The sequence below is a fragment of the Cyrtonyx montezumae genome, unplaced genomic scaffold (genome assembly GCF_038088225.1).
Source record: "Cyrtonyx montezumae isolate F1298 unplaced genomic scaffold, pur_monq_1.0 scaffold_41, whole genome shotgun sequence".
Taxonomy (NCBI): domain Eukaryota; kingdom Metazoa; phylum Chordata; class Aves; order Galliformes; family Odontophoridae; genus Cyrtonyx; species Cyrtonyx montezumae.
This window is the reverse complement of record NW_027072047.1, coordinates 1,863,604-1,883,250: the sequence shown is the minus strand read 5'-3', so window position 1 is coordinate 1,883,250 and position 19,647 is coordinate 1,863,604. Positions and strand designations below refer to the sequence as shown.

Here is a 19,647-nt window from a genome sequence, read left to right as displayed (position 1 = left end):
TTGAAACTATTTCTACCTCTCTTGTCACAGCAGACCCTGCTAAAGAATCTGTCTCCCTCTTTTGATATTGAAAGGCCGCTCACAGATCCCCCAGAGCCTTCTCTTTTTCCATGCTGCACAGCCCCAGCTCTTTCAACCTGCCTTCACAGGACAGCTGTTCCATCCCTGGGATCATTCTGTGGCCCCCCTCTGGATGTGCTCTGACAGCTCCACATCCCTCCTGCACTGAGCAGTGCTCCAGGTGAGGTCTCAGCACAGAGCAGAGAGAGGCACATCCCCCCCTCGCCCTGCAGGCTGCACTGCTTTGGATGCAGCCCAGGGTAAGGTTGGCTTTCTGAATTGCAAAGGAGCACTGCTGGCTCATGTCCAGCTGCCACCCACTGATGCCCCAGGTCCTTTTTGTCAGGGCTGTGCTCCATCCTTACATCCCCCAGCTTATACTGATAGTGGGGGTTGCCACGACCCCAGTGCACACCTTGCACTTGGCTCTGTAGAACCTTGTGCAGTTCCTGTGTGGGTGTATGGCTCAGATGTCTAGGTATCTCTGGGTGGCATCCCATCCCTCAGGCATGCCAACTACACCACACAGCTTAGTGTCATCCACAAACTGCTGAGGGTGTGCTCCATCCCACTGTTAATTTTCCAGTGTTTTCTAATGAGTCAGCTGGCCTATGTTTCATACATGCACTTTTTTCTGACCTTTTCATTTCTGAATTGTGTTTCTGAGACATTTTGGTGAATTCAAATGGAAGGTATTTGTGTGCAAGAACACGTCCCTCCTGGTGGATTTTAATTTAGAGGAAGAGATAATTTATAAACATTGCCTGAGTTATTTGTGTGATTGTTACCTTTCCCCCCCTTCTTTTCTTTTTTTGAGAATCACTGACACTAAATGGTTTGTGCTTAGATTTTTATTGTAATTCTGTAGAATTGTAAGAGACTTTCAATCTTGTATATACTCTGCTTAGAACCAGCTCACATGCAAAAACATTTCTATCCTTTCACTTTATTATCACTGGTCTTACTAAGCTCTTTAGGTGAACCCCATCTAATGTGAAAGCTCAGCTGCTTTTCATCAGCCTTTGGATAAAATGCAGTGCAGGGGGTGTTGTGAGAAATAAGGGATGTGTTTTAGTGTGCGTGGTGGGGATGGGTTGACAGTTGGGCTTGTTGATCCTAGAGATCTTTTCCAGCCTTAATGATTCTGTGATGAAAAGTGTTGAATTTTGGCCCATCCAAAAAGCATTTTGACAATGCAGTGCTGGAACCACAGGGTCCTTATGGAAGCTGGAAAGGGCCATACTCAGCAACAGCTGTCATGGCATCAAACTCCTCCAGTCTTGTTTTACATTTATTAGTACTGCTTTACACTTGCTGACATAATGAGGAATTTATGAAAAATTACTTGTTTCTTCATGAAGAAATGATGCCAGGGGAAAGACTGGAAATGAAATTGATGTGTCAGACAGTGACAGTGTTATCAGAAGGTAGGAGTATGACTCTGCTGTGATTACTTAGTGTTTAACAACAGAAACTTAAAAAATCTGGAATATCATTCGTGAGAACGTTGATGTTTCTGAACTAGTTCAAAGAAGACTCAGGATTAAATGCCTTTCAGATGTGGATTCTCAAACTTTGTACATGATCAAACCCCTGAGAGAGCTTCTCTCCATATAGTTTATTACAAACCATTTTCTTTTCACTTATAAACCATACTTGTACAAATGTATGAGGTGAGTCGTTTACCACATCAAAACTGCTCCAAACTGAAGGAATGCATGTGCTTGTTTAGTTTTTAATAAGGAAGCTGTACAAATGGCAGAGGAGCAGCAAGGGAGCAGGCAGGACTTGGTCACCCTGTGCTAGGTGACAGCCTGGGGGGTAGCACAGGGAAAGGCATTCCAGATTTATTTCTTTCTGAAGCTTGGTTGGTGCTGACAAAGGGCTGTAGTCCTTTTTTAATGGGATCTTAATGCCTCTATAGACGGCAAACCTAATGCCACAATCAGGAAAGCAGCAATCTCTTCATATAATAAGATTTTTGATAGCTGACATAAAGGATATATCAGGAGGAAAGAAATCCTATCTGAGCTCTCTTCAGTCCGCTCCTTCAGCTTTCCTGAAGCTCTTTGGGAACACTATTTGTGAGTCTGTACTTTTTCACTCATAGCAAAACACTTCTTTTGATAACGCCTTGATGGAATTGCGGTGAGGATTGGGCAGGGTCTCATAAAGGTTAAAGCTGGACACAGCATACACCAGTGAATGATAACCTCCTGTGGTGTTACATGGCATGATTTAGCATCCGTAATACAATTTGAAAGAGCAATTAACTGATAGATCACAACCAGATGATGTAGAATGGCTCAGATGGAGGGATGTATTCTGAAAATGGCATGGAAGGAACCCTATTTTGGTGAGAGAGATGCAGGATTAAGAGGAGAAGTGAGAGAAGTTCTGCTAGAACTGTTTTATGACTAAATAGGAAGTTGTGCCTCTACGTCTCTGATTATTTTAATCATACTAGAATATAAAAAGTATATATGATATCTGTGTTCTGGAGAACGTTTATTAAGGAAAGGTTTGTATTAAGGGAAGTTTCTCTTTGCTGTATCTGCATTTCATAGTGCTACATTGCAACAGAAGATAATTTTATTTTTTCCTAATGTAGGGATGATTAGATTTCTTAGATTTCTATCTAAGAAAACCACTGACCTCTGTGGGTGTTTGGCTGTTATTTTTTCAGCTGGAGTAACCACAGAAGCCATTCAAACTGCTACTGCAAGCCCAGATTCATTGGGAACAGAGGCAAAAGTTCAGGAGGAAGAGCATGATCTGGTAGAAGATGACATCACAGCAGGTGAGCACTAACAAATTGTATGCTGTTTTTTTACTTACTAGATACAATGCAAAAAAGATGGAACACTTTTTTTCTAACTTTCCATACATAGGTGAAAATGAAATGTATGCTTAACTCTGTTGTATTACTGTGTTGCTTCTGAAAGAAAAAGATTTTTCAGTTTTGAGCTTTCTAGTCTGCCTGCAGGTGACATATTTAGTTCTTGAGGAATAGTTTGATTCTTTACAGTTACTTAAATTATTTACTGTGGTACAAAGCCTGATGCAGGGGTGCTGCTGTCATAATCTGCATCACTGAATTGTGTTCTTTTCAGTGAGTAAACTTTGTTAGTTTGTCATACACAGAGTTTGAGTATGTTTTGGTTCTGAAAGACTAATACAGGTTTTTACTGAATCTGTATGTTACTGTAGACTGGTGGATGGTTGAGAATTCCTGCCCCTCAAGGCATCTTCTGAAATGACAGACCATACAGAAGCAAGCATTTAATAACAACTGTTATCTTTTGATTCCTTTGTTCATGCTTGTTTGTACAGCATCTTAGGGAGAATGCATGCTCAGTATCAGTATCTTCAGAATTTGAATGACTGTAGTACGTATTTTAGCACAGCAAACCACAGATTATAGAGCACAAGAGCTATGCTGTTTTGTCAGCTTAGTCTATGTTGTCTGAGCTTTTTATAGATTTTTGTGAAAGTCGGAAAGAAAACTGTTTATTCCTATTGACCAGAAGACTGTTAGTATGCCAGATTGAGCTTTGGGTCAAGTCTCTGGTTGAAGGTGACTGAGACGAGATTCCTGCTGTTTGAGGAGTAGACTGCTTGGAGCACAGTGTTAACACAGGCTGTTCGGAAAAGGCTTGAAAGTGCTATGGGGGGAGGAAGAGTTCTGGAGATGCCTGCAGGGACTGGAGGAATATGTGAGAATTGTCAAAAAAAAAAAGCAACAATGGATATAGGCTGAAAAAAATAAGAAATGGAAATCAGTTAATGAAATGGCTTAGAGTGTTCTGAAATAATGGTTTTCACAACATGTCCATTTCATTGTGTTTCTTTGAGAACTACCATCTACTTGGCCCCACATCTGTTGGAGGCCTGATGGTTCCTCTACTGGAAGCCTCAATAATAGCAGTATTATGAACAGGCCTGAGTCACATCATTCCCCTTTGCACTATGTATTTTTCGGGGAAAGATAGGAAATGGGCCACTTCATTGGAGTCAGTTCCAAATGATGTGAATTTTCCTGCTCCCTGCTAGTCTTGATCAAAGAAACTGAGCTTTAAAAGGTGTATTCTGAGTAAATGAAACTTCAGTCTGCTGTTGAATACAATCACTTTAGTGTTTGTAGAATACCAAAGAAATTTAATTCAGACATTTTGAAACCTACCTTGTCATCTTCAAACATGATGCAGCTTCTTTCTGTAGTGATCCTTTCAGAGCTAATATTGATTGACTGACTGCACATAGTAATACCAGTGTGCAGTGGTCAACAGGATTTTTTTCCAATTCAAATTGGTATTCACCAAATACTTTCATTCCTCCAAATAATTTTTTAAAAGGATCACTTCCACATTGGTCGTTTTAGAGATTAAAACAGTTTAGCTTAGCTTGCTGAAAAGCACTGAAGCCTATTTCTGGGAAACAGCACCGCAGTGCCTGTCAGGCGTTTAACAGCACACAAGCAGGAGTTATATGAGAAACTGGGTCTATCTTCAGACGCACTGAAAAGATGTGCAGGAACAGGATTCCAAAGCAGTAGTAGTAGCTACAGTTACCTTTAATGCCTACAAGGCTCTTCTGGGTAACAGAGCCTAGAGCAAATATCTTGCTTAAATAATTCACATTTGAACAGTAGCTTTTTTGCTGTTGTTTGTTTTTTGCAACTTGTGCACAGAATCTTCTGATTTCATTGTCTGAACTTCATAATGTATTTTGTATTAAATATCTTTTTATTTCTTTGTAATTTGTTGTCTAGTTCCTAACTTAATTTTGGGCTCTAAGATATCAAGCTTTTATTTTAAAGTGTAAATCTGTTTTTCCAGTAAATAAAGGAAGAGCAAATAGTGCTGTTTACATATTTGAAAATGTAACTGTCTGCATTTAAGGTGCGCTTAGAACATCTGCAGCAGTGTCACAAGGGATAATAAAACAAATGCACGGCTGAGCACATAACAGAGATAAAGGGTCAGATGTCACTAGTGCTTTGAAAAAGGCAGTATTGTAGTGCCTCGGTACCTCTGCTGACAGATTTATTTACTAGCATGGAAAATGGTGTAGCGGCACAAATAGACTCTTTAGGAATTCACTGAGTTTCCCGTGTTCAAATGAAGGCCTTTAAGGAAGTAACTTTTAGGTTGCAGCAGTGTGTGCCTCTGAGCTATGCAGTGTTGCCTTAGTACTGGGGATAAATAATGTATAGGGGAACAGTAAGACACGTATTCTGAATGCTGTATGGATTGCTCTTATACCTCATCAGCAGTTCTTCCCTGGGCCTCTGGATGTGGAGCTGGGCACAGTGTTGGTGGCCCTGTTGGGGTAGGGAGGGACTTGAGGACCCTATCCAACCCAGCCAGGCTGCCATTCTGGAATGAGTGGGGACTTTGGCATTGCAAAATGTGGAGTTTTTCCACAGCATTTTCTTTTGTAGCGGTGACTTTGCTCACTTCAGCATTGACAATGATGCTTGCAAAGCACAAAGCCTTTCCTGGTACTAATTAAATATTAATTTGTTAAACATTTTTCCCCTCTTTTATGAAGTCTAGGTATCATGTACCATCACCGCAACTGCAAAGATTATAGAGTACAGCCTTGGTTTTGTAGTTAAAAGGCTTTCAAAAAAATAACAGTTTATTCCAAAGGATTTGACATTCCAAAAAGCTGGAAGGTAGAAAATGGAGACTGCTTTAAGTACAGAAATAGGGGCTATAATTTGTCTAAGGAAGTTTTAGGAAAATAAAACTTACATTTCTGAAAATATGTCTACTGCTGTCCTGTGAAGCTTGTCTTGGTGTTCTCAAGCCTGAAATAAGCTGCTGGGTTAGACCTATGCATCCTTAGCTTTGGGCTCTGCAAGGAGTCTGCCAGTTGTGCTTCCAAGGTCAGAGCACTGGTTTTATGGGTTCCTTTCTGCAAAAGGGCTGTGTATGATGCACCATTTCCTCCTGCATGCTGTTATGATGTGACAGTGGACAAGTAACTAAGGCAGTAAAGAGGAGCTTTGAGTGTGCTGCTTGTTTAGCCCTGTGGCCAAAAGGAGCCTCAGTCAAGAATGCTGTGTGTGTCTTGCACAGGTTGTAATTTCTGACATACCAGCAGAACTACAGCAGCAGTTACAACTGCTAAAGGTTATATAGAAAGCGAAAGCTAGGAATGTTACTAATAATGTCCGTTAACTTGAAAGTTGAATCTTTTGAATAATTTCCTGTTTATTAGACGTTTTTTTTCATAATTACAAGTGTGTGTATATATATATATATTGCAATAATAAATCAATAACTGGTGACATTGGAAGCAAGAAATATTGCTAGTTTATATCATATTCTAAAACTAAGAATGACTGAAGTCACCAGCAGTATTTGTTTGTGTTATCTTATGATTCAGTAATTTGCAGTTGTAGTTTTTGTATTCATCTTGTGTCTTAGCTCACCATTTGCAGAAACGTTGATTTTTCCAGTATTTTCCCATATTTTGAGTAATAATTACTACATACTCAATGTCTAGATGTTCTGATGATGGTATAAACTATTTTAAGTAGTTTTAATGTAGTTCCTAATTGATACATTCTTTTTTCGCTGTTACAGTTTCTTGTTCAAATGCTTCCATTGTAACAGAAGGAAAATATTTCAGTTGCTCACTAAAAGTTGTGTGCTGTCATTTGCTAAGCCATATACTGTGCTTTTCTTCTACTTTTTTTTTGTTTCCTTCTTACTTCTGTTAATGTATTGAGTCTCTAGACTGCTTTAGTGGTTTCTCTGCATTCTCTTGTACAGTTGGAGCTAGACTTGGAAGCAGAAGTGACAGGTGCCGTTGCCCAGTGCTGCCCTCCCCTTCTAGGGCAGCCTTCTTTGTGAGGTTTGCTGTGAGGTGGAGGTGCACAACAAATGAAACCATCTGCCATCCCCAGCAGCCAAGCCAGTGGCCCACTGTTCAGCACAATGTGGATGTCAGAAGAGTCAGTCTCCAGACAAAATTCCTGCTGGGTTTCTTTCAGGAAGCACAAACCAAACTTGAGCACCTTCACCTGTCACATACATCTGTGTATCTCTAAAGCCCACTATAGAGAGATCAAAGAAACACTTAATTTGTGTTTAATAACCCATTGGAAAACTGTCTACCGTATCATGCACTGACCTCTGTGTAAAAAAACAGAAAAATGGGGGTTTATCATCTAAACCAAACGTCATCCCTTTCAGATGCTAATGTGGAAAGTGAAAATGCACATGTCCCTCTTCCTTTATCTTTTCTGTTACAGTTAAAAGTGGAATGTGGATGCTACAGACACCAGTTATTTAACATAGAAATGTTAATTCTTAATGGAGTTTCCATGTGTACTGACAGGAATCTTGAAGCACCTTGAGAAATGTGTCTAATCAGATGCATGTATACAAAATTAACAAAGAATATAATTTCCTGCAATTTTTCTTTATCTGTCTACAAGAAAGTATGAAGTTGTGGGTGAAATACTTTTTAAAAATACAAATTTTGTTGATCTTTAAGAAATGTAATGCATGTAGAACAAGGATTTTTCACCAAAGCTGTGTGCAGTTGAGGAGATGCGGGCATCTGCCATTCAAGCAGATGTCACCCAGTGAGCACCATTAAGAGATCTGTTCTCTGTGAGAGGGTGATGGGCTGGACATCTGTCTGAATGGCATCTGTCAGTGCTGGGCAGTGCTGTATGCCTTCATTAAGGAAGTGCTGTGGAGAACTCATCTGTTTGAGGTGTCAGATGTGTTTCTAATTAACAGCAGAAGCACACAGAGGAGCAGTTACAGAGTCGGGTTCGAGCAGTGGCTGTGATGCATATTGTTCTGTCACTTTGTCTTTAGTTCTGTGGGTGTAGAAATAACTGATGTTTCTAAAATGACAGTGAATATAAAAATTTGCCTTGGCAAAAAGCTAGCAAACTAGTATAAAACTTTCTGAAGGAGATAAATTGAATGAAAGGCCGTATGTACTTTGATTGCAGTGCTGTGAAATATCTTTGTCCTCTGTGGGAAACAGTATCTGTTTCAATTCATTTTCTGAGCTATGGAGATGGAAAAAAGAAAACTCCGGGCATTGAGCATGCATGACAGCCTTGCTTTGCTTAACAGCTGTTTGCTCAGCAGCTGGAATGTGTCATCTTAGTAAGGTGGTTTTGAAAGTCCAGGCAAAATCTTTATGTTCTGTGCTTCACTGAGTGTAACTCACTGTATCAGTCGTCACATGCTCTTATTTTGTAGGTGGAAGTGAAAAGTCAGCCTGGCTGTGTGTGTTACACATCCGTACTACATGAGCATGGATCTGGACTCATCTGAAGTCCTTTTGTCTGTGCTGAGGGCATATGTCTTCTTCTGGCTCTGCTCATTCCTCCTTTGTGCTGTAGTTCCTTTGAAAAATTTCATTAACGGAGAAAACTAATTCTCATTGTCTTAGTCTAACATCTGCACCTGAATTGTGTTCTTTTGGCAGCTCATCTTCTCTCACTGACATAGGCAGAAATGCTTCTACTTGATGTTTTCTTTAATTCAATTGAAGATTTATGAAAGATGATTACAGTATTTTTTTTTCCAAAGTAATGTCCTCAGTTGTAGCACTGGTTGTAAAAGCAATGTATAAAAATGCAGTTTTTCTAGTAGTCTTGAGTCCTGATTGTCTTGTTTTTGTTCTGTTGACATGTTAGTTAGCATTGCAACCAAAATTCTGATGCTGTTTTTTGTTGTTGTTGCTCTAATACTATTGTAATGGTGTTTGAAGTGTATGGTGGGAATATGGTTAAATCCATACCAGGTTTTTTGTTTGTTTGTTTTTATTGTTGAGGCAACTGAGCTTATCAGCAGTCTGTTTATGCCTCCATTGGGTTGGTTGCTGCTGGACAGTGCATTTGGGAAGTGGCCTTGCCAAATTTCTCATGATAACTTGGTACCTAATCCTTTCTTATATTGCCTGAATATTTTCTGTAACCCCAGCAACACACATGCTGCTGTTCTTGGGGTAGTTGTTTCTGAACTCCGTACTTCATCAATTTAAAACATACTTTCTCTATACTACAGTTGTGAGTTTCATGCTGTATCACCTCCACTGACCTATTTCCCTCCTCAGAAATAACAGGTTTTGTCTCAGCCTTAAGTATCTCTTATGTTGGGCTTTGAAACAAAGATAAAAAAAATCTGTGTTGAAATCACAGAATTAGCTGCAGGCATCCAGTATTGGAGGAACCTGCTGGGCAGAAATTGCTGACCAGCTAATTGTGATAGCAAAGCTGTAGTATTCTGTGTGGTATGCCGGGGTGAGACCATAAACGTACACTGTAGAAGCCCCTATCCTTTGCATTCCCCAAGGCAAGCCTCATCTGGATGTAATGAGTGGTTGTTGCATTTCACACCTTCTTCTTCTGGTCACATCCCAGCAGAAGCACTCAGTGCAGGACAGCTTCGGCTAACTGGTGTGTTGCTTTCCTGCAGTGGCTCCAGTCTTTCTGTTGCTATGGAGGAAATACAGTGGGAGACATCTTGGCTATGATATGAAATGAGAAGTGTCATCTTAATCACATCATTTCTCTGCATGTGGTCTCTTCCAGTAATGGTTTTGGTTGTTTTTTCCATCATTGGTGGATCTTTTTCTCCACTGCTCACAGATGTTTTTGAAAACCTTTTTTTTGGTTATTCATAACCGTTCAGTTTTGACATGTGACCCACCCCTCTCCATGCCTTTTTGCAAGACCTGATGATAAGAACATCAAATGTGGAGAGTTTTGGCTGAGGTTGGTATCCAGTGGAAAAGAGATGTAAGCTTTATTGGTTTCAAACTATGAATCTTGCCAGAGTGATAGGAGCTGTCAGAAGCAAGAGCTCTGAGAGATACCAGGCTGATGTTTGGAACAACCAGCAGTAGGTGCTAGTGTACGCCTTTAGGCTCCTGACTTTGGCGCGGTGGAAGTGTCCTTCCCTACCTCTTTCATTAATCCTAGTAAGGTAGTCTGGAGTCACTCCCTGGTGCCTGAATGCAGCATTCCCCAGGCTGCCTTGCTCCATGAGTAGGGTTTGAATGGAGGGAGTCTTACATCATCTAACAGGATGAGAATTGAAGCTGGTTGGCCCATTGTCCACATGTTTAATAGTTCTGTGCATTGTGTTAAGAATGCAGTTTGACCCTCTCTAAGGTTAACTATACTTGAAGCATCTAATTAGCTAAAGCAAAGTCAGAGGATGTTCTTAAAATCAGTCATGTTGATACATCTTCTAAAACAAAATTTCCTTAATTTGTGTTGCAGTTTTTGCAAGTGGATTGATGAAAAGTTGATGTTACTGTTTAATCTTATTCTACTCTAAACATTAAACTCTAAACACATCTCAGATCTCTATCTTCATGAAATGTTTTCTTTTAACATTTCAGTAGCAGCTGGTTACATACCTTTGTTTACCACTTTTTTATACCCTCTATAACCTTCTGCACAGATAATTTTTCATATTAGTAATCTAAAACAGCACTTATCTGTGTAGTATATTGAAAAATCTGTTGGAAGATTTAAAACAGATGTTTTTAAAAAGATTTAACTAGCAGTAACTTCTTATATTGGATATTATTTGTTTTCACATTTCAGATAGCTATAATTTTGGCAATGATAATTATTTAAAAATAAAATATAAATGTAGTGTAACTTGTACTGAACTTTGTTACAGAAATTACTGTAGCTTTTATATGTGAAGACTTGATCTACTTAAGCAAGAGAGGAAGAAAGTAAAGTTCGTACGTTGCATTCTTTTACCAGTCTCTGCACTTTGATAAATAAATAGATCATCTAAGATTCAATAGGCCAATTGCAGCATATAATAGCTATTCAGAGGCAATTAAACTGCCTTTTTTCATGCCGGCATGTGAGAGTGCCCTTTCACAACCTTCAACTTGATTTGTGGTGATTCAAAATTAACTTAAAAGTCTTGTTTGCTGACAGCTTAAAGCTTAATTGACTGAAAGCCAAATAGAGTGTGTTCTGCATTCAGCACCAGAGCTCTTGATGGAGCCGCGTGGCCGCGCCGGGTCCCTCAGCGCTGTGGGCCCGGTGCTGCCCTGACCAAGCTGTGTCCTGCCCCACAGCGAGCTGGGTGCCGGAGAAGGGCAAGATCAGAGGTGCCTGGGTGTGGTAGTGTTGGTGTTCAGGGGGTGTACATGACAGTCACAGTCAGTGCTGAAAAGCACATCACTAGCCTGTGTGTTATGTTGCTGGCAAAATTCACGGTGAAATCTCAGTCTAAGCCCTTTTTCTTATGCTGCTGAAAGCTTTCCATTTCCCTCAACTTTTTCATAGAGGAAGAAGGAAATGTTTTGTTTTGAAGTGGTGATGCTCAGCCTGGTGCTGTTCATCAGCCACAGCTTCGTACGTGCAGGTTCCCCCAACCCTCCTAGTGGGACTGAAGCAAAGCACCCAGCAGGGACCTATCAGAGACAAATGGGGAGGTGGGCTTCGTGTGTTACAGAGTGGGCGGTAAGGGTGTGTGTAATACATCTTAACGATGTATTAAATCATTGCAAAATAAATAATATCTTTAAGTGGTGGGAATTTAGCTCAGTGGAAGATCATAAAAGCAAGGTAACTTAAATTGTAGGTATAAGTATAATAAGTGCATCAGAAGCATGTAGAAGCATCTCACCTGTTTTGTCCTGTAAATTCATGCAGTTCTGTTCATCTGAAAGTCAGATTTTAGTGTGTAAAAGATTAAGAACAGAGATTTTGATATTGCTACATTTCTTATTGATCTTTTGGCAAATCGTAGCCATCTAATTTTTTTCTGCCTCCCTATTGATTTCCTCTTTTTATAAAGCGTCAGAAAGAAAGTTGCCGTTCGGCTTCAAAGTGAATATAACGTAAAATAGTTTTATGCTCCTTTCAATAAAATTGTAATCATGCTTCAGAATGTAAAGTCCAGATTTGTCGTGGTTTTATTGATGTTCTACCTATGTCCAGAATGATCTGGAACTTGAGAATAAATTTCTTTAATTGATTCTTAATCAACAACTTACTGAAATTTTCTTTGGGGGGAAAAAAAAATCTTCTGTTTACAGTGTCTCACTTCAGTTATGTACAAGCTAGTTACTTCTACTACAAACATTCCTAATACAGTCTTTTATCTATTTTGCAACATTTGGTTTGCCTGATGGAATTATGCTGTTTGTAATCCAGAGGAGAGGTATGTAAGTACCTGGAATGTCATGCGTTTATAAAGCTGGGAGATGAACATCACTGTAATTTTCCTAAGGCTGACAGGCACATTTAGGAAACATGCTTTTCTGCATATAGTACATGCTTCTTGTTGGCGTTGTCGTTCTAATCTATTGCAGTTCCTTATCTGTGTCATTCATTTTATTACTGAATATTTCCCTGTATTCTGCAGCTCTAGGAGCACAAAATGGGTGAGGAGCCTCTCACGCTGCTAAGGGCAGTGGAAAATAGAGACAAAATGGATCCTCTGCTGTTCAGATGGGGGAATATAGAATACCTCTTACTCAGCGTGATTTGTTTTTATTTAAAGCTCAGCATTTATGCATCAAAACTTTCCTTGTTTCTAGTTGTAGTGCTCATGATCAAAATTCTGGAAAGGTATCATGGATGTTTAAAGTGCTTTTGTTTATGACTCATTTATGTAGGTAGCAGTGCAGAGGGATACAGATTTCTGGAAATTGCAGCACAAAGCTGCATTTAAAAATTAAAGCAATGAGGTTAGGGGACGATTAATACTTCATAATGTGTGTTTGTGGTTTCCAAATGTGATATGAAACAACCAAATGTTGCTATGGTAAAATTTATTCCCAGGTTATTAAAACTTCAGTCTGTATGTCTTTCAGTGGAATTAAATTAGTGTAAGATGCTGATTGCCTAGTTGAGCTTGTTGGTGAAAACATGTGCTGAAGAGTGCAGCTAATTGATTTCCTTGCTGTCTGGAAGGAAATGGGACATTTCAGCACACAGCTCACAGAGCACTGGTGAGATAAGGGTTAATGTGGAGGGATAATAGGTTAACCCTGTGTTCCAAAAAATAAATTTACTGTTGTCTTACATGCTGTCAGTTATTTAATAAGTTTATTAGGTATTTTTTGTGTCAGAAAATGACTGACAACAATATCAGTATTTGCAGATAGATGGAATCCATTTGTTTACTGGTTCCACATAGACTTCTTAAAAAGTAATAATTGGCACACAACTCAATGTTTCCTGGAGAGAAAAAGTTGCAGTAATGCCAAATAGAGATCTATAGATGCATGGAAGTAATGGATGAATACCATCTATCACTAGCTTTAACCTGAAGTAGGCTGTGATTTAGGCAGTGCTGCTCAGTGTTTGGCAGATGCCAGAATAACCATGCTTTCCTTGTGGTCTAAAGAAAATAAAGACTTGTGTGAACAAGTTATAGGGTGTGCCTCGGGTGTGGATTGTGCTGAAGTTGGGCAGGAGCTGGGGTTGCAGTGAGGCTGCTGCTCCAGGTGTGAGGGTGCAAGAAAGGGTGTTGCATGGTGTGGTGTGCTCGTCCCTAAGCTCTAATAAGCATGGCACGCCGCATGGACGCTGGGTGGATACTGAGCAGATTCAGGCGTTGAGCTTTTTAGGAAGAATGAGTGATGGCTAATGATTATTTAATGACAAAAGATCTCTGGGCTGAAAGGCACTTAGCACTCAAAGAGTACTGCAAAGCCTATTTCTCAAAGCTTCCGACAGGTTTATTTGGTCTCACCTTGACTAGAGCAGTGCTGTATTGATTTCATTGGTGTGGATTTAAACACACTATTGGCTTAAAATAGCACCACCTATGCAGAAGAAAATCAGGGCCTTAACCCTTTGGGTTGCCAGTAGCTGCTATAGGCTAACAGATTACTGTCAGCCTTTTGTACCCTGAATGCTATCATTTTTAATTATCCACTGCAATTTTTCAGTAATGTCTGTTTTGTGTCATTCAGTGTGGATAAAGCACAGGGATTTGCATGTAGGTTCTGACCTCTGGGTTCCTGACCAGAGGTGGCTGGTGGAGTCAGAGCCCTTGGATCTAACACTGGCTCTTAGCTGAAAAATTATACTACTTGATTATTTTTTTAATTCAAAATTTGAAAATATTGGTGGCTGCAACAGTCTTTTCTAAATAATACTAACCGTTGTCATCTATACTTATCTAATAAATGTTATTATTCCCCATGAGAGGTTTTATAATTCTCTTTCTAAAGTGCTGCAGCTGGCTGGCTGCATAAAATCAGGTTACTGGCACCACAAAGGGAATATGTTATCAAAAAGCAAACCAGAAAAATGTCCTGGCTTTAATAATACAAAGCTATGTGACTTATTGATATTTAATTATGAAACTTCTGTATTGCAAGATGCTGTATAAAATATTAGGAAAATGAAGTTTAAACACTTCCAGTTTCTACAGTTGTAACAATGTTACATTATTTTGCATGCTTTCCTACAGATATGAAGAGAAAATGACAAGACAAGCATTATCAAATAAATGGACACAGTCAGCCAATAGGAAGGAGACCTTTTGGGGAGGGGAATTAAACACAGGCACAAAAAATCAAGTTATAAAAAAAAAAAAAGCCTACATAGGTCTTTTATAGGTCTAAGCCTACATAGCTCCTTAGAAAGTGTGAGAATAGCAAAGATGCAGGAACATCTTGTAAGATGTATTGATTTCTTCTTAGATGGCTTCCTTCCCTGTCTAACAGTTTGATAGCCAATATCTAATAAAATACAGCAAGTGATTCATTAAAAAAAAATACAGATTGTTATGGCTCTAAAATGCCTGTACTTCTGTGCTTGGGAAAATTCATTCATGCTATGTTTCAGCTATGTAAAAGTAATGCTGTGTATGCATTCTATTACTAATCTTTTATATTATGGTCTAAGTGATAGGAATAGTTATAAAATAATTGCAGAATATGTTGTGTGTAATGAACAAGCTGCTATTGGAGTCTGATTCTCCATCTTATATGTACTTCCTGAAACAGCCCAACTGAGGTGAAGGCAGCAAAATGAAGACTGTAAACATGGTTAGAACCCAGTTTTTACTTACTAAGGCTATCAGAGTTAGCAATCCCAGTCAGCTTCTTTTACTTGCCACGTATTGCCAGATTTCTGCATCGTGCTTTATTGACTACCATGCTGTCAGCTAAATTAAAATATAGATTCACAGAATGAGTTTTCTGTCTGCAAGTATGTACATTTTACAAGTTCTTTGAAGTTTATGGAATTGCTTTAGGTAAAAAGAGGTAAGGCTCACAACTTTTAAGAATTTGGGAATTTTCTATATTTACAAGTATTTTTTCACTGTCAGGGAGCAAAAGACTGAACACAGAAATAAATTACTCCAAAGAGCAAAATACCTTGTATGTTTGGCTTTTTCTTGTGAACGGTAGGAGCGTGTGTGCTCTGCATCCAGTCCACTACACCCAGAGCTCTGTTCTGCTGGCCAGAAGAGGGAGCCATATGGGTAGGAGTGACAGAAGTGGCAGCAAGCACCCTTCCTTAAACACTGTCAGGTTATCTAGAAGATGCAATGGCTTTTGTGGGCTTAAATGAAATAGATTTTTTTTCTTCATTTTTGTTGTGGTCCCTTCATGTTACCAGTATTTCCATATATTTTTCAGTTCTTGATTATTTTGATCACTGTGGCTTTGTGAGCCTCCAGAGGTGTTGAAATTACCGTAATTATTCTTCAGCATATAATCTCAAAGACTGCAAATGGAGGCAGGCCCACAGTGTGGCTTGACTGGCTAAGAATCCTGAACAACTAAAGTAAAGTATCTTTCATTGTCACATTTAATACACTGTTTTGTTTGTTTGTTTGTTTTTTGTGGGGTCTTTGTTTTGCATTTTTTGTTTGCTTTGTTTTGTTTTTGTAGTTTGAAGTTGGTGTTTTTTGCCATTTCCTTGTAGAGTCCCATGTAAATTTGTTTACTGTAAGAAAATAGTGCAACTGATGTGAAAAAATATTCAGAACTACTGATGTGGAAATACCAGGCAGATGCATAGATTACTGTGAGCCAAGATGAGTGTAAACAAAACCGCAGTTCCCTATTATAGCTCTTCAGCTTATTCTCCATAATGCAGAGAAACTGTTGCAGTTTTAAATATAAGCAATTCCAGTGCTGGCTTGTCAGGAAGTTTTGTCATTTGTCATTTTGCAAGGTTTCATCTATAGCTGGTGACTGCTGACGATTTTCACTCTGTGCTGTGAAATATGGACTGTGACAAAATCATGAGGGCTTCAGTTTTTGATTTTTCATCCTTAGAATGCCAGGAGGGTGTGCAGCATCAGGGTTCCCAGCCAAACTGATGCAAGCTCTTTTGTGGTCTTGATTAAATTATGTTATTCATTTAGATGGAATTTATCTTTTTTCATTCCACTTCTTTTGTGTGCGTGTGTGTGTATACACACATGTAGATACACATAGAGCAGATTCAGGGTACCTGGTAGCAGTCCATCTCTCATAAAACCTCCTTCAGCCTTAATTCAGATCCATTGATTTCTATTCCAGTTAAATCTGAAGAACTTAATTTGTCTTTTAATCCTTTTATTGTAAGCCAGGATAAAATTAATTTTACCCAAGAACTGTGCAAAGCCAATTAACATGATCTTTAGAGTTATTTAGTAAAGTGCTCCAAACTGTTAAATTCACCCTGACCTCGTGGCTGCACTCTCTGACTGCTTTTTAAATGAAGCAATCAATAACCTGCAGCCTTTTAGACAATTTAAACTTCTGAAATGCTCTACCTGTATTTTGAATGCTTTGTAAATACCCTCTTTGCTTTGTGTTATCCGTAAAGCTGCCTCCTCTAATCACTGTTTAGGTTTAGTTTGCAGAAGGTGATGAGCTTTGGAATATCTAACGCAGTCATTTGGTCTAAAGAAAGCCCAGGTATAAAGAAATGCTCGGATGCATTGTGTCCCTCGATCACTGTGCAGTGCTGGAGATATGCTGTTTTCCATGGTACACGTGCACTGTTTTCCAGGGAACATACGTACTTTTTTCCAAAGCACGTGTGTGCTATTTTCTGAGGAAAATGTGCAACATTAGTGTCCTTCCTTCAGCAGGGCTCCTGCTTCCATGCAGAGCTCTCTGGGGTTATTAATTTCCCCTCCGTGATAGGGTGATCAACTGTCCTGTCAGGAAAATGGATCTCTGTGTCACCCGTCGCATGATTAAATGGAGCCATGGCACGGTGAGAAAATACCAAATTTTCTTGAGACAAATGGAAGTGAAGGAAGGACTACTTCAGAGACATTATTTCATTTTAGATTCTCCTAAACAGCTGTCAGTTTATTCGTAGGAAATCACTGCAATTCATTTTATGCTTTAGTGAGTAATTAAAAAAAAGTGAAGGCAGAAATCTTTAGGTTTTTTTTGTTTTTGTTTTTGTTTTTTAATTTCACTTGTAAGTTTCCACAAAGAAACGTTTTAGCTATTGGGTTGACTGACAAAGGGCCACTGCCGGCATCTGGATACTGCTGTCCAGGGTGCTGTGGCCGGGTATGGGCAGGGCCTGGTGCTCTGCTCCGGGTGCTGGCTGTTTTCTTATCTGCTGCATGGTGAGAACTGAGTCTTGAGAAATCAGGACCAGGATTTCAGGGATGCTCTAATGTCTGATAGCCCAGCCAGCTGCGTGGCCATGGAAGAGCAGAGTGCAGGGCGATGGGAGCTGCCACACTCCCTGCTTTGTCTATGCAGCCCCTTTCCAGCCTTCTCCCTCTCCAGGCAGACCATATTGATTTTTTTTTCCCTCTCCTACCATTGTTCAGCTTTCCATTGGATTTTTCCTCCCCTTCAGGTGGCACATTACTGTTGCAACTGCAGTGCTGTCTCTGAAACAGGATGGCTGCATTTGCTTAAATGTAGTCAGCTTTCTTGGTGGTAGCATCTAATTTCATGTGGAGCACAGGTAGACCTGCATTGGGCATGCTGATTAGCCCCTTTTTAACCTATACCCTGATGAGTCTCATCCAGTGCTTTCTGGCTTCCCAGAAAAAGGTTCAGTAGAGGAACCTAAGAGGGGGGATGTTATGTCTTTGTTGTTATATATCAGATTTGTAAGTCCTTTTTTCCAGTGCACAGGGAATTAGCTGAATGCGAGCTGTACCTGTCTGGCTGAATGAATACTTTATTTCAGTCTTATAAACTTCTAAGATTTGGCTTTTTTATTCCTAGGGAGGAAATGGAAAAAAACAAACAAACAAAAAAAAAACAATCCACCCTTTGTCAGCAAAATCTAATATAGCCCAAGAGTTTTAGTTTCAACAATGATGTAAAACTTAGGGTTTTATTTAGAATTCACACTACGGTGAGGTTTTTCCATGATTTTGGAGGATGTTGGTTAAAGTATAGCATGCAGCATTTGGTGTACCAGAATGCTAGCTCAGTGTAATGGCATATATCCTTATGCTAAAGTTTAGTAAGAACTAGAATATTATGATGGACAATAATACAGAAGGCTGCTTTTTAGTAATGGAAACACAGTATTCCACAGTACATGTTGTAAGGAAATAAAAGAGGATTGCTATTGGTTTAATATAATTTAATAGAAATCCAAGGTGAACAAAAATCACCTTTCACAAAAGCAGATAAACACATTTCTGTTGGTTATGTTTTTCTCTCTCCAAATGAATAAAGATCTCTGGAATTATATGGCTTTCTGCCAAGCCCCGCCCCCACTCTCCCACCTTTTCTTGACAGTTTTTGAAGGATGGGTGACATAGGAGTTGTAAAAATAGCTATTTAGACTTCTGTTGTCTATTCCATTATAGGTTTTGGGAAGTAAAACAGCATAATCTGCAGCAGACAAAAATTCTGCTAAGGGAAGTAACTGTCCTGAAGACACACTCAAATGGAGTCTCACTTACTTTCTCTGGAAAACATCATGTTTGCAGTGTTATGAGCAGCCTTGCTATTATTTTTCTTATACCTCTGCCTTCTTGTTCCAGGCTGCCTGTCTGGTCTCCCACAGCTGAAGAAGATCTCCACATCCTATGAGGAGCGCAGAAAGCAGGCTACAGCCATTGTCCTGCTGGGTGTGATTGGGGCAGAATTTGGGGCTGAGATTGAGCCCCCGAAGCTGCTGACACGGCCACGCAGCTCCAGCCAGATACCCGAGGGCTTTGGGCTGACCAGTGGTGGGTCCAATTATTCCCTGGCAAGGCATACATGTGAGTATCCTTGTCTTTTGTTCTGGTATGTAGGGTAGGGTGGGGTTTTACAGTGTCGTTGTGTACTTACATTTCATTATGCACCAATTCATTAATAATTTCCTTTCAGAGTTTGAAATAAAGTTGAAATGTGAAATGTGCAAATAAGCAGTGTCACAACAAGAGGTGAGTAAGAAATTAGTGCTGGTACAGAGAGCAGAGAATTGTCCAGTGTGGCAGCACAGCTGCAGAGAGGGATGCAGGCAGCAGCAGTCCAGCTTTCATTGGCACAACTGTCCAACACTGCTGTTGGCACCCCTTGTTCTCTTCCTGCTTACACTAAACTCTATGGCTACAATTATGTGATTCATACTCTATTTTTCCTTGAAAACATATCTTGGGATAAAAAGAACAAGAGGGAGGAATT

At 39.6% G+C, this 19,647-nt stretch overlaps 1 protein-coding gene across 2 annotated transcripts in view; it reads left to right on the top strand.

The window, feature by feature from the left end:
* The window catches only part of WDR7 (WD repeat domain 7), a 111,826-nt gene that overhangs the window by 41,788 nt on the left and 50,391 nt on the right, over positions 1-19,647 (top strand). For both annotated transcript variants that reach the window (XM_065747093.1, XM_065747094.1), the window contains 2 exons: positions 2,747-2,860; positions 19,020-19,241. In XM_065747093.1, coding sequence (XP_065603165.1) covers positions 2,747-2,860; positions 19,020-19,241 — 336 coding nt within the window. The remainder of the gene's footprint in view (positions 1-2,746; positions 2,861-19,019; positions 19,242-19,647) is intronic.